This window comes from Eleutherodactylus coqui, chromosome 3 (assembly GCF_035609145.1).
Source record: "Eleutherodactylus coqui strain aEleCoq1 chromosome 3, aEleCoq1.hap1, whole genome shotgun sequence".
NCBI classification, from domain to species: Eukaryota; Metazoa; Chordata; class Amphibia; order Anura; family Eleutherodactylidae; genus Eleutherodactylus; species Eleutherodactylus coqui.
Genome location: NC_089839.1, coordinates 267112392 through 267126506, shown reverse-complemented (window position 1 = coordinate 267126506; position 14115 = coordinate 267112392). Strand labels below are relative to the sequence as shown.

The 14115-nt window shown below is 47.2% G+C and overlaps 1 protein-coding gene across 1 annotated transcript in view; it reads left to right on the top strand.

Annotated features, from left to right (window-relative positions):
• Positions 1 to 2726: 2726 nt before the first annotated feature.
• The window catches only part of SLC44A3 (solute carrier family 44 member 3), a 92361-nt gene continuing 80972 nt past the window's right edge, over positions 2727 to 14115 (top strand). The window contains exons 1-2 of the mRNA XM_066597389.1: positions 2727 to 2874; positions 2954 to 3015. Coding sequence (XP_066453486.1) covers positions 2989 to 3015 — 27 coding nt within the window. The 5' untranslated portion in view covers positions 2727 to 2874; positions 2954 to 2988. The remainder of the gene's footprint in view (positions 2875 to 2953; positions 3016 to 14115) is intronic.

The following is a 14115-nucleotide window of genomic DNA, read 5'->3' as shown; positions in this document are numbered from 1 at the left end:
ATGCTGTAATTTTTTTTCCCGGACCAAAAGGTCCGCAAATTAAATCTGCATGCTTTAATACATGTGCGGACGCCCATGCATCCCTATGGGCAGCTTGATTCCGCAAATCAGATTTGCCCATGGACATTGGGCCTAGATCACAGGCCCAGCTGGTAGCTTAGAGGTAGGTACCAGTATTTATTTTTAACTCGTCATATTAATGGATGGTGACAAATAATTAGTGTGAGCACCTATAAGCGCTATATTTCACTCAGAAGTCCTGACCAGGAGACCGCTGCAGTGCTTATAGAAGATCCTCCCCCTGCACCTACAAGACGTGGTACAGACTGCGGGGGCGGAGTGAGGATCTTCAGTGGTGCCGTAGCCAGAACTTCAGAGTGAGTTACAAAGTTTGATGATATGCTTGCTATCTGCTGGAGGTTCGGGGGTGTGGAGGGCACTTAGAGGGGGCCTTCTTACTGCTAGTGTCACTAAGCAGAACTTCATTACTACTGGGGCCAAAAAAGAGGGCATTATTACTATTGGGGCCACTGGGAGGGAGCAGTGTTACTACTAAGGCCATTGAGAGAGGGTGCTATTACTATATGGGCTACTGAGAGGGAGTGTTATTACTGGTTGAGATACTGAGTGGGGGCGCTGTTACTATAGGGGCCACTGAGAGGGAGGAAAATTACTATAGGGGCGACTGAGAGGGGGCACTGTTACTATTGGGCCACTGAGAGGGGGCACTATTACTATACATAGCATTGAGAGTTACACGTTTGCTATTGGGACCACTGAGAAGGGGCACTATTACTATTGGGTCCCTGAGAGGGGGCGCTATTACTTTTAGGACCACTGAGAGGGGGCACTATTACTATTGGGGCTACTGAGAGGGGGTGCTATTACTATTGGGGCCACTGACAGCGGGCACTGTTACTACTTGGGCCACTGAGAGGGCGTGCTGTTACTATTTGGAACACTGAGGCGGGGGTTATTAGTATTGGGGCCACTGAGAGCAGGAACAATTATTAGAGATACCATTGAGAGTAGCACTTTTGCTTTTGGGATCACTGAGAGGGGACACTATTACTATTGCGACCACTGAGAGCAGGCACGGTTACTATTGGGGCCATTGGGAGAGGGTGCTATTACTATAGTGACCACTGAGAGGGGGTGCTATTACTATTGGGGCCACAGAGAGGGGCACTAGTATTTTTTGGGCCACTGAGAGTGGACACTATTACTTTTGGGGCTACTGAGAGAGGGTGCTATTATTATATGGGCCACTGAGGGGTGTGCTATTACTATTTGAACTACTGAGAGAGGGAGCTGTTACTTACGGGACCAATGAGAGGGGGGACTATTAATATAGAGACCACTGAGAGGGGCCGCTATTACTATTGGGGCCACTAAGAGGGGGTACTATTATTATAGCGACCACTGCGAGGGGGCGCTGTTACTTTTGCGACCACTGAGAGGGGACACTATTACTATTGAGGCCATTTGGCAAGGGCACTATTACTATTGGGACCACTGAGTGGGAGTTCCATTACTATTGGGGCCACTGTGAAGGGGCAATATTACTATTGGGGCCACTTAGAGGGGTGCTATTACTATTGGGGCCACTTAGAGGGGTGCTATTACTATTGGACCACTAAGAAGTCGCACAATTACTATTGGGGCAACTGAAAAGCAGCACTATTACTATCGGGGCCATTGAGAGGGAGTGCTATTGCTTTTGGACCAGAGGGTGGGCACTATTACTATCGGTACCATTATGAGCGGACACTATTATTATTTAAGACACTAAGATTACTATTGGGGCCACTGAGAGGGGTGCTATAACTACTGGGGCCACTGAGAGGGTTGCTATTACTACCCTGTTTTCCTGAGAAAAAAAGACAGGGTCCTATATTCATTTTTGCTCCAAAAGATGCACTAGGGCTTATTGTCAGGGGATGTCTTATTTTGACAATGATGGGACTGCCCATATTTGCTGCATATTCTGCGCAGTTAAAACGCAGACGAAGCCCGCGGCCGCAGACACAGGATCACTTTCTGGTTACGGGATTCATAAATCCCGCCTCCACAAAGCGATGGCTGTGATTGGCTCTTTGAGCGCCGCATTCATTGGCTGGGGGGAAACTGGGTATTTAGGCTACTGAGAGGGGGTGCTATTACCATTGGGGCCACAGAGATGGGGCGCTATTACTTTTGGGGCCACAGAGAGGGGGCACTATTATTATTGGTGTGACAGAGAGGGGGCACTATTATTTTTGGACCATAACAGAGATAAAATCATCTGTCGTGACCCCCATGCCCCCATTCTATCTTGGGCGGTATTTTTGGTGATGGAGGTGGCGACCCTAGCCCCAACTAGTCCGATAACAATCCGTCCCCAGGTGGCGCTGTCACTGGCAAAATAAAACTTATGATTTTCTGAATATAGAAATGAAAAAAATGAAAAGTCGAAAAAAAACACAAGAAAAGGGCTCGGCTGAAAGGTGTTTAAGCGATTTTTGGTGTTTTTCATCATTTATTGGTTGACATTCTAGTAATATCTACACGGAAATCCTTGTTACACTCCCCCGTGAGGAAACTAATCCTGGAGTGTAATCACAAGTCTGCCAACCAGAGTCCGAAGGTCGTTGGCACGGGCAGGGTAATAAGAGAGCCTGAGCTTCACAAGCGTGCAGCCCCGCCGCTGACCTCCAGGTGGCGCTCGTCCTCAGCCGCCGCGCTTCTCTCCCGGCTGTAGTGTGTGACAGGACTGTTTCACCTGGCGGCCGGGCCGAGGGCGGGACGGGGGGACTCTGCCAGCACCTGCCTATACAAGGACTTCACTCCCGGCATGCCGCCGCTCGGTGCCCGCTGACGCCCACAGCCTGTGCGGTAAGTATGTCCGGGCTGCCCGCGGGACTCCGCGCTGCCGTTACCGCCGCTATGTCTGACTTGTGCTGTACTTCTACAGGGCGGTCCGAAGAGTCCGGCTGAGGAGACCCCACCATGTCGGGCTGTTGCGGGGAGTACCAGGTAGGGCATGGGCGCGCGGTGGCACCACCTGGCACCTGCCACCCTGCAGGCGGGCTATTAAAGGGCTGGTAGATGCCACCAGGCTGCAGGGGTGGGCACCAAACTGTGATTCGAAGGGTTAATTGGTTTGGGTTGCTGATCTAACACCGTCAGCCTGCAGAGGGTCAAATAGAGTTGTGTCCCAAAAAGTTTTGGGCATGAAAGCTGGCATCAAAGTGGGCATAGAGCCGCTCCTTACTGATTTGTGTGGGTAGGTGGTGTTTTTAAAGTGGATTGGGCCGGTCTAACACTATAGGGGTGATGCCCCACATCTAATGTAGTTAGGTCTACCCTGGTCCAAAGTGGTTCTGGGCATGGAAAACTGGCATCAGCATGGGTAGGCAATCACTTTTGACGATTTGTGAATAAAAAACTGATGTTTTCAAAGGGTTAAATAAGTTTGGCTGTTCTCCTACTGCCACTACATAGGGGGTGATGCCCGCATCAGATATAATTGAGGTCAACCTGGTCTAAAGTGGTTCTCTGTATTAAAAACTGGCATCAACGTGGGCAGACCTGAACTTTTTAAAGTATTTGAATAAGTATGTGGTTTTCTTCAAAGGGTTAAATAAGTTTTTTGGCCACTGATGTAACCCTGTAGGCCTACAGCGGGTGATGCCCCACATCGAGTACAAGTGAGTTTAGCCTGACCCAAAGTGGCTGTGGGCATGAAAATTGGCATCAAGGTGGGCAAACAGGAGTGAGATGTAAAGGGTTAAATGAGTTTCGCCCATTCATCTAGTACTATCAGCATACAGAGGGGGATGCCCACATTAAATAAGATTCAGATCACCCTGGCCCAAATGGATCCTGGGCATGATAGCTGGCATCTAAGTGGGCGGACCTGGAATCCATATAACTTCATTCCTGCACCTGGAAAGGCTGGAAATAAGCAGCACTGCTCTGCCAGTCTGCAGTGGCGCTGTATAGGTGGGCACATTCAGGCCTCATGCACACGGAAGGTCCTGATTCCGTCCCTGACCGCGGCAGGTGATTCTGCGTACCTGTGTGCGCTGGTGGCCTTCTTCGCTGGCGTCTGCGCAGACCTGTCTTCTCTGTGGCGCGGTCAGTCCGCTCGGCTCGCCGTCAGACATGCGCAGTACAGATTTTTTTTTAAACTCCTGCTTTTCCCACAAAATCCGCGGCCCGTCTGGAATGACAATTGCGCCGCTGGGCCGCGGGTCGGACGGCTTCCATTGACTTCTTTGATTTTCTGTGAGAATATTGGACCAAGACATTGTTCCGAAATCGCACGGAAATACAATCGCTTCACGTGAGCGGCCGTAGTCACGTTAGTCACATGGGATTTTTTTTTTTCACTTGAACATTTAGGCCGTTCTCACGCAGCCATTTTTTTACAGCGTTTAGCGCGGCGTTTCAAACGCCATGTTCAACGCTGTAAAACGCCTCTATTGATTTCAATGGGGCTTGTAAGACGCGGCCTTGGCAGCGATGCGATCTTCAGATGCTGTCTGCTCTATTTTAGTGCATTTCAGCATTTTTTAATTTTTTTTTACCACTCCTCATCCCCCATTGTAATCATGGAGTGCGTTTAAAAATCGCTGTGGAACACATTTAAAAACTCGTTAAAAAATGCAGCGTTGTAACAGATGTCCGTGTGAGCGCAGCCTATGGGGGACTAACCACTAGCGCTTTTTTTTTTTCTCGCTGCGAATTCGCTGCGTTTTTTTTTCCAGATGTCAATCGGACTTTCTAATGTTAAATTCGCAAAGCTGCAAAAACGGCAACTTGCGTTTTTGGTGCATTGCAAATTTAACATTAGAAAGTCCCATTGACATCTGGAAAAAAAAACGCTGCGAATTCGCAGCGAGAAAAAAAAAACCCCTAGTGGGTAAAAACCCTAAGTGTAAAAAATAATAATTTGGTGCGATTCTTGTTCAAAAATCGCGCAGTATTTCCTATGGGAGCGTGAAAAATACCCGTCGCATTCATATGCCAGTGCGATTCCAGTTTACTGTTGGAACCGCTTGCGGTTTTTATTTACGTGAAAACCACAAGTACATCTGATGCAGCTCAGGCATTTTTTTAATATTTTTTTTTAAGACCCATATCACAAACTCGCATGTAAATACAGCCCTGGGCCGCTTTCACACGGTCTAGAAAATCGGGTGAAATTTTGGCGCAAATACCTCTCATGAATATAAAGCCCATTCTTTTGGGATCATATGCATGAGCTTTTTTTTTTTTTTTTCCATGGCATGTCCTATGTTTGACCCAGCAAAAACCCTGCGCGGCATGAGAGGCGCACGCGAGTGCCATGCGATGCAAGGTTTCGCTGAAAGCCGTGCCGGAGGATCGCTACATCCCTGAAGTGATGCCAGGCGGTGTTGACCCCTGCAGAAAATCCGCACCAAAATTTACATAATTCCTCTGTGCGCAGCAGACGTCACCCCTTCTATTGTAAGGCTAGGGTCAGGCGGGACTGAAATCCCGCGGAATGACCGCACAGAAATATCGCAAGATTTCCGAGGGAGAAATGCAGCTTAAAACCCGCAGCCTTTCACTGCGGATTTTGGCCTGCATTCCACTGCGGCCATCTCTGCCCATAGAAAGGGTACAGGCCGCCGCGGAAATGAGGAAAGAATTGACACGCCACGTCTTTGGCGAAGGGTCAAATCTGCTGCTGAATGATCGGTGCGGCTTTTGATAAGGAAATTATGGGAATTTTTGTGTAGAAAATCTGCGCCATTCTTTGCTACGAGTGAATGAACTGTAAAAGGAGTCTGTTACCATGCGGCGTTTGCTGGTCCTCCCGGGGGGGTGGTGTGTGGGGTCCTGCGGTCGGGGTGCGTCCCCCCCCCAGCTTGTTGTCTGTCTGCCAGGGGCGCGGGTGCCTGGCCGGCGTGGCGCTGTTGGTGCACCTGTGAGTGCAGCTCCCGTGCACGAGCTCCCTTTTATTATGTTCTGTTGGGAGTTGGTTGTCTCCCTCTTTTCGCCCCTGGGCAGAGGCTTTTGTTTAAGGCCTCTTTCCCACGAACGGATTTCTGCCGCGTAATTTGCAGCGGAAATCCGCTGCGTTGCCCGCTGCTATTAGGTTCTATTGAACCTAATAGCACAATGCTCACGGTGCGGAATTCCACCGCGGAATTCCGCACCGTGAAATCACCGGTCCTCACCCGCGGCATACTCTATTTGCCGCGGGTGTACGCGCGGACGGCTTCCATTGCAGTCAATGGAAGCCGTCCATTCACGCTACCTTCCGCTGTATCTTCAGTTTTGGGGCAAGGTTCATTAAGTGGGTACAAACACTATACTATCCCCCGGTGGCTCGGATACGCTCCTATATATCTAAGCAGTTCTCCCTGGCTAGAGGACCACATCAGGGATGCCATATGTCCCCAGCGCTTTTTGCGGTTGCAATCGAACCACTAGCGATCCAAATCAGGGCGTCGGGTGAGGTCGTGGGATCCGACTGAGCATATGAAGAACGGGTGGCACTTTATGCGGACGATGCCCTCCTATTCTTGTAAGACCCAGAATCCTCCTTGGCTGCAGTACTCTCTATTTTTGATGCATTTGGAATAGACTCTGAGGTAAATGTCAATCGGGATAAAACTGGTCTGCTGGCGGTCCATGCGACCTCTTTGGCCCTGCCTGCCCCTCTGAGGTGGACTGACAGTTACCTACCTTGGGTTAGTGGTGCGAAAGTCTGCTGACCATTTCTATGCAGACAACCTTGCCCCACTGTTGGAGTGGGCAGGAGTTATGGCAACCCGATGGGCTTCACCAACACTAGTAGGTCGTATAATCCTGATCACAATGAAGCTATTGCCCAAATATCTCTATATATTCCAGAACACACCTATTGTGGTCCCTAAAATGTTCTTTACGCTCTCCGAAAGATACTCCCTCGTATACTGTGGCGAGGGTCCACCCCGAGAATTAAACTAGAAGCTCTGTCTGCCTGTAGAGGGGCTAGCCGTCCCCCACTTTCACTACTACTACCTGGCTAGTCAGCTGGTATGTGCGAGGTGGTGGCTGTCCTCTACTGACTACAACCCAATGGTAGGGCTCGAGCGCAGAATAGTAAGTCCTGAACAAAGTTTGAAAGGATCATTGCTAACGGGCCCTACTTCACGCATAACTACTCTGCCTACACCTATGGGGGTGACATTTAACCCTTTCCAATCCACTGCCTGACGTCTTCCAACATTCCGATTGAAGCCTGTAGAGCTCCAATGTTGGAAGACGTCCGGCAGGGTATTCTTACTGTATATTGCCCCGGCCGTTTTGTTGTCAGGGCCTCTCCGGCATGTCACATACCGCAGTACTGGCTCTAGCCAGCAGGTGGCGCCATTGTAAAACGGCAGAAAGAGAAAGCCCCCTAGGAAATCCTGAATCCAACATTGGATTGCAAAGGGTTAAAGCTTGGAGTATAGCCCTCCACTTGATACAGGACGAGGCAGCAAAATGCTCCCCTCATACTCCCTTGTGGAGTAACCCTAACCTCCCGCATTTACAAGACATGCCAGACATTATATTCTGCGATAACTACCCTCTCGGATGTGGTTGAGAATGGTGGGCTTAAAAATAGAAATGTGCTTTTCGGTAGTTTTTACTGTTCTGAAAAAAAACGAGAAAAATGTTTCAGAGCAAAACTTGTATGTCTTTCTGCAGGTTCATTTATAATCAGATTGCTTCTGTTTTCTAATAAAGAAAACTGAAAACCAAAGCCGATTGCCGGACGCAGACGTGAATACCCCCTCGGGGCTCACTTCAATTTCTGTTTTGCATTTCTGTCGGAGCGTCAAAACAGAACCGGTTTTGTTGTAGCGGCGGATGCTCCGAGCGTCAGATCACTTCTGTCCGGATCGCTTCCAGTCGGCGCTTTTATTTCTGTTTAAAAAATGAAAATCAAACCTACATTTAAAAAAAAAGTTAAATAGCGAACGGGCGGCGGAACTGCATGGAGACGTTTCCACTTGGTTGCGTTTTTAGTGTGCACTCTTATTGATCTGTTTTTAAGGCCTCGTGTCCGCGGCGCCTGCGGATATTTCATGCTGATTTTTTTTTCTTCTCTTTGCTGGAGATCGCAAATTTTTTCCGTGCGGACAAAATCCGTAACCTCACCTCCCTAATTGCTTCAAACCTTCAAATTCGCAAATGCATTTAAATGTATTTGCGGATGCACTGCGGATCCCGAGCTCCCATAGAGATGAATGGAGCCACATCCGCATGTGATCTGCAGTAAAATGGAGCATGCTGCGATTTATTGTCCTTGTGTGGCATCCGCAAGTCATGTAAAATCAAATCCGCAGGGCTTAAATGAAGTGCGGACGCCCCATGCTTCTCTATGGGCGGCTAGACCTGCGGGAGACACGCGGATTCAATAAATAAAATCTGCCCGAAATGAGGCAATAAAACGGATCGGTTAAAACGGAAGCGGATGGAAGCGAACCGATAGAAACCGTCTGTCTGCTGCTGTTTGTGTTCTGTTTTACTGTATCTTCTATGTTTAAAAAACATACACTCAAAATGGAAATGAGAAGTCTGATGTGCCGCACCCTGGGGGTCCGCTCACACCTCCCTCAAAGGAAATGCCACAAAATAGACCGTATATACTCGAGTATTAGCCGACCTGAGTATAAGCCGAGTCACTAAGTTTTACCACAAAACACTGGTAAAACTTATTGACTGGAGTATAAGCCGAGCTAGAATCGAGTATATACTAGGTAAAAAAAAAACCCGCAATACTCCGCTCCCAGCCGGTGTCTGTGTCCCTGACGCAGTGCTCTCCCAAGCGGTGTGGCAAGCTGCTTCAGACTTCTCTCCGCTGTCATCTCCCTGGCTTGGTTTTGAATTCCCCCACCGTCAGCGCTATGTAACTAAGCGCTGTGATTGGATCGAGCGCCAGCCAATCACAGCCGGTGCTCGATAAACCAATCACAGCCATTCAGTGACGTCATTCACTGAATGGCTGTGAATGATTGAGCGCCGGCTTTGATTGGCTGGCGCTCGATCCAATCACAGCGCTTACTTACACAGCATGATGTGATCTAGTCATTGCCGGTGTGAATGCAGCAGAAGACGTCTTGTGTCTCGGCATCTCCTCGCTGTATATAGAGACTTACGCTTCCCTTCTTCTCTACTAATTAACCTTTACACTACTGGGGTGAGCGCCAGACGAACGCCTGATGTCCCGACTGTAACTCGCCGTCCTGTTACTTGGCTGCTGGGTTTTGCCGAGGGTGCGGTTAGTTCACTCTGGAGTGTGGAGTTTACTTTATCACTTCTCGAAGCGCTCAAACCTCTCTGCGAGCTTGATTTTGACATAAAAACTCTTGTGCGTAAAACCATTAAAGGGCCACGCCGGTGATTTTTTTTTTTATTTTTATTTTTTTTATTTTCATTGCTGTAGCTATCCTCCCAGTATATATAACTGAACTAGTGTTACTTTGGTTACTTGTTTTTTTTCTGTCTGAGACTCCTGGCCTCTTTTTCCTCTGATGGTCATGTGATCGCAGATCTACTTGGGGTTATTTTCTAGTCAGATTCTCTGTTTGCATGAGGTTTTTTTTACGCTGGTGATACATTTTCCTGCAATTTGTGAGTGAAAATTTAAAAAAAATCTCAGCCTCATGGCTCCTTCACACTGTTGATCTTAACGTAGCCCTTAAGAAATTGCGGCGATATCATTTGCGCGGCAGCGATGCTTTTTCCTGAAAAATAATCTTGTATCGCTGCCGCTTTCGATTTTCTTGTGCAATAGGCGATAATAGGAGTTGCTAATCTTAAAAATGCATCACACGAACATTGCAAGCTCGTGCGTTGCGATGCGATAAAGCGTTGGCGAGGGAAACGAGGGGGGGGGGGGCGCAAAATGCAGAAAGATAGGACCTGCAGTGATTTCCAAATCTCACAACATCGCAAATTGGAATGAAGGCATTGAAAATCATGGGTTTCATAATTCTGCTTTTTCTCGCACTTGCGTCGCTCAAAAATCGTGCAATTTTATCTTTTTTTTTTCCTCGCCAGCATAAAGGCCGCCACAGGCTACATTCACACAGGCAAGTCTGATATCAGGCTGAGAAACTCCTCCTAATAACACGCTTGTCAACGTGCGTTTTACCTGCAGATGTGAAAGCCCAACCTCTCTTGCGTGTTTCACGCATGATAGAGGATTGCATGTGATTCCCATTCATTTCAATTGGAAACCTTGCATCACACACGCAGGCGCATCGTAAAGTATGCCAGTGCAATGCAATGTCTTTAACCCCTTAGTGACGGCCCCATAGTGTTTTTGCAGCTGACACGCACAGGCAATAGCGGCATTTAAATCCCCCCCCCCCCCCCCCCCCCAACTGATGTTCGGGAGTCCCACCACCTCCCGCGGTGAGATCGCTTCTGGAAGGCCCCATGGCTGTCTTGGCAGACAGCCCATCAAGCTGTCCCCGTGGGGTGGCTTGATAGGCTGCCTGTCAGATCGCAGTATGATGTAATGCTGTAGCATCACATCATACTGCAGGAGCGATCAAAGCATCGCTGGTTGTGGTGCTCTAGGAGGACTAAAAGAAAGTGTAAAAATAAGAACAAAAAAGTTTGACTATTTTAAAAAGTTACAAAAGTTAAAAAAAAAACCTTTTGTCTTATTTGCAATCAAATCATTAATTGTTCCATCGTTACATACTCCTCCCCCTTCATCACAGCTGTGCATATTACATACATTTATATCATCTTCTCAATAGCGGGCCAGGCTCGCCCCAGCACATTGTATAGAGTGCTATACTTCATTTTACTCCACTTAGAATTTATTACGAGTTTTTCAGTACATTATAGGGCACATTAAGCGGCACCATTGGAAACTACATCTCGTTCCGCAAAAAACAAGCCCTCATCCAGCGACGTCGATGGATAAATAAAGGAGCTACTATTTTTTTTTTTTTTTTTCAAAGGCGGGAGGAAAAAAACGAAAATGAAAAAATGAAACCAACTTGGTTACTAATGGGTTAAACGGGACAAATAGCGCAGTCCTCAGTAATCTTTGGTTTTTTTTGGGGGGGGGTTTAAAAAAAAACAAACAAAAAACAAACCATAATGAAACGGAAGGCTTTCCTTTACACGATGAAATCAATGGTGGTAAAAACGGATCCTTTTAATTCCATCTCTCCGCCCCAAAAACGGAACAAAGTCAATAATGAGATTAAACATTAGTGCGAATCCTGATTTGTATACTTGCCCCCCCCCCCCTTCAGCTGCGTCTCCACAAGGACAACCAGAATCCCCCATGAACTCCGGAACGTGAGAGTCTTGGGGGTGATTTGTGTTGGGCGACTATCACATTGTTGGGGTAAATTCACACAGCGCTTTAAAGGGCGGAATGATCCGGAATCCCCTCAATGTGTATCTAAAATCATGGATTTGTTGACTCGCAGGTTTCACACATTTTTTCAGCTTCCCATCGACTTCACACAGACTTCATGATAAATTTTCCCACTGAAGTGACAAGTCAGTTCTTTTCCCTTTTATTTTTGCTACGCAATTTAAAACCTCGTATAAACAGCGATGGGGAATTTCCTATAGAATCAGTTGGGGATGGATTGTAATACTGCAACAAAATGGGTTGTGTGAACGAGGCCCTAATGGGATATTTAATAACCGTCTACAACCTGAACCTTTCACAATTTGTATTTTAAGTCAGAATGTTTATAAGTATATGTTCCAGTTTTTTTTTTCTGTCTTACAAAATGCAGTGTGAGGGTGGCTTCACATGAGCGTGTTTTTGTGCGTACATAAGTGCGCACCCATGTACGTGCAAAAACCCGCGTGAATGCTGGTCCGTGCATTGTTTTCAATGGAGCCGTGGCTGCTGCCGATGGCCCCATTGAAAACAATGATCTGCCGGCTCCCTGCATTCTTTTTTCAGGGAAGGGCTTTACATATAAGCCCTTCCCTGAAAAAGAAACATTTTAGTGTAAAAAAAAAAAAAAAAAAAAAAATATATATATATATATATATATATACTTACCTGTCTGCCGCTGCCGTGACCCCCGCGGGCATGAAGAACACATCTGCTGCATATGTTTCCTTCATTCCCGCTAGTTAAAAGAATTCCCTGCTGCTACATCTGCCACATGTGTGACAGATGCAGCAGAGGAGTTCTTCAATTCTCTACCGCAGCTGTCACATGTCAGCTGCGGTAGAGGATTCTGTTGCCGGCAATTGATTTCAGGGAAGGGCTTTAAATATAAGCCCTTCCTTGAAAATCAAGTAAAAGTGGTTTAAAAAAACAAAAAAAATAGATACTCACCTCCCTTCAGCTGCCGGGCTCAGCCGTGTCTTCTCCTGCTGTGCCCTGCACTGTAGTGCCAATCACAGGCAGCTTTATGACCCTTCCCCGAAAAAAAAAATGCAGGGCTGCCGGCAGATTATTATTATTATTATTGTCGTTATTATTAACAATGCGTGCATTTACTATGGTGCACGCATGTCCTATCTTTGCAGGCACACGCCTGTAAAACATGGACATGTGCACACCATAGGAAATGCATGGGGCTAATAGATGCGGGCGTATGCACACACAAAAACACGCTCGTGTGAAGCCACCCTGAAGTGTTAGGCCTCATGTCCACGGGGAAAATAATAATTAAAATCCGCAGCGGATCACCCGCGCGCGGATCCGCGCCCCATAGGAATGCATTGACCACCCGCGGGTAGCTAAATACCCGCGGATGGTCAATAAATGTGAATTAGAAAAATCATGGAGCATGAAAAAAAATGGACATGCTCCATTTAGGTGCGGATCACGCTCCGGATGGCCCCATTGATCTCTATGGGGTGCGGGAAATCCGCTGCGGGTGTTAAATGCCATTTATTTGGGTGCGTGAAATCTGCATGCGGATTACAAGTTTGGCTTCTTTTTCAGTGGCCTTGCATTTTTTTTCACGCGCAGATGCAAAAATGCCATCCGCGTGCATACACGCGTGAAAAAAAACGCATCCGCGTGTCATCCGCATGCAATAAAATACTATTTTAAGCTCATCCGCACTGCATCCGCGGCCCAAATCCGCGTTACAAATCCGGAGCAGATTTGATTTTCCCCGTGGACATGAGGCCTTAATCTCTCCCATAGGCCGCCTGCACACGAGCGTTCCAGATTCCACTAGCGGATTTTCACGCGCGTATGGTACCTAAATGTGCTTGCGGATAGGTGCGGATGCGTGAAAAATCACGCACGGATATACGCGGATGTGTTGCGGAAAAAAATGCGCAGAAAAATCCGGAAGACACCCTTATTGTAAACCCAACCCCTAGAGAACTGCCCATTCCCTGGAAAACAGCTTAAAAACCAACACCCAGACTCCGTTTTGTCCCTCTTGCTTGTGCGAGCACTGTTAAATTATTCTGGCAACATGCTTTCACCCGGTGAGCAGATGTCTTTGTGGGCATGGTTGATCCATGTAACTTTTTTCGGACGTACTATAAAAATACTATATAAGTGTGGTAACGTAGTAATCGTACTGACCCATAGAATAAAAATATCGGGTCGTTTTTGTTGCACTTTGCGCGCTGCAGAAACAGGACGCACCGAAAGATGGTGGAAAGTCTTTTTTTATCTCTCCGATTACAATTTTTAAAGGTTTTTCAGTAAATTATATGGTACAATAAATAGTGCCATTGCAAAATACAACTCGTCCCGCAAAAAAATAACAAGCCCTCATACAGCGACGTCGATGGATAAATAAAGGAACTACGATTTTTTAGGGAGTAGGGGGGAAAAAAGCAAAAAAGCTCCGTCACTAAGGGGTTAAAAGTGGGGATGGGAAAAAAGCACAATAAAAACAAAAGTAAAACTGCTTGGCCACTAAGGGGTTAAAATGAAAAAAAAAAGTACATTTGACGCAATAGCGAATAATACTCACGCAAGTTCTTCTGTTCTGCTTCTACTGCGTTCGTCCACGCATCCCCATAAACCTGCGCGGACAGTAGACACCAGGATTGTTCCTTTCTGTTCTTGTCGAGGTATTCTGGGGAGTTACTGTCCCATAGGCTGGGGAAGTCCTGCATCATTGCCACAAGTTTCCCCATGTCGATCATTATGGC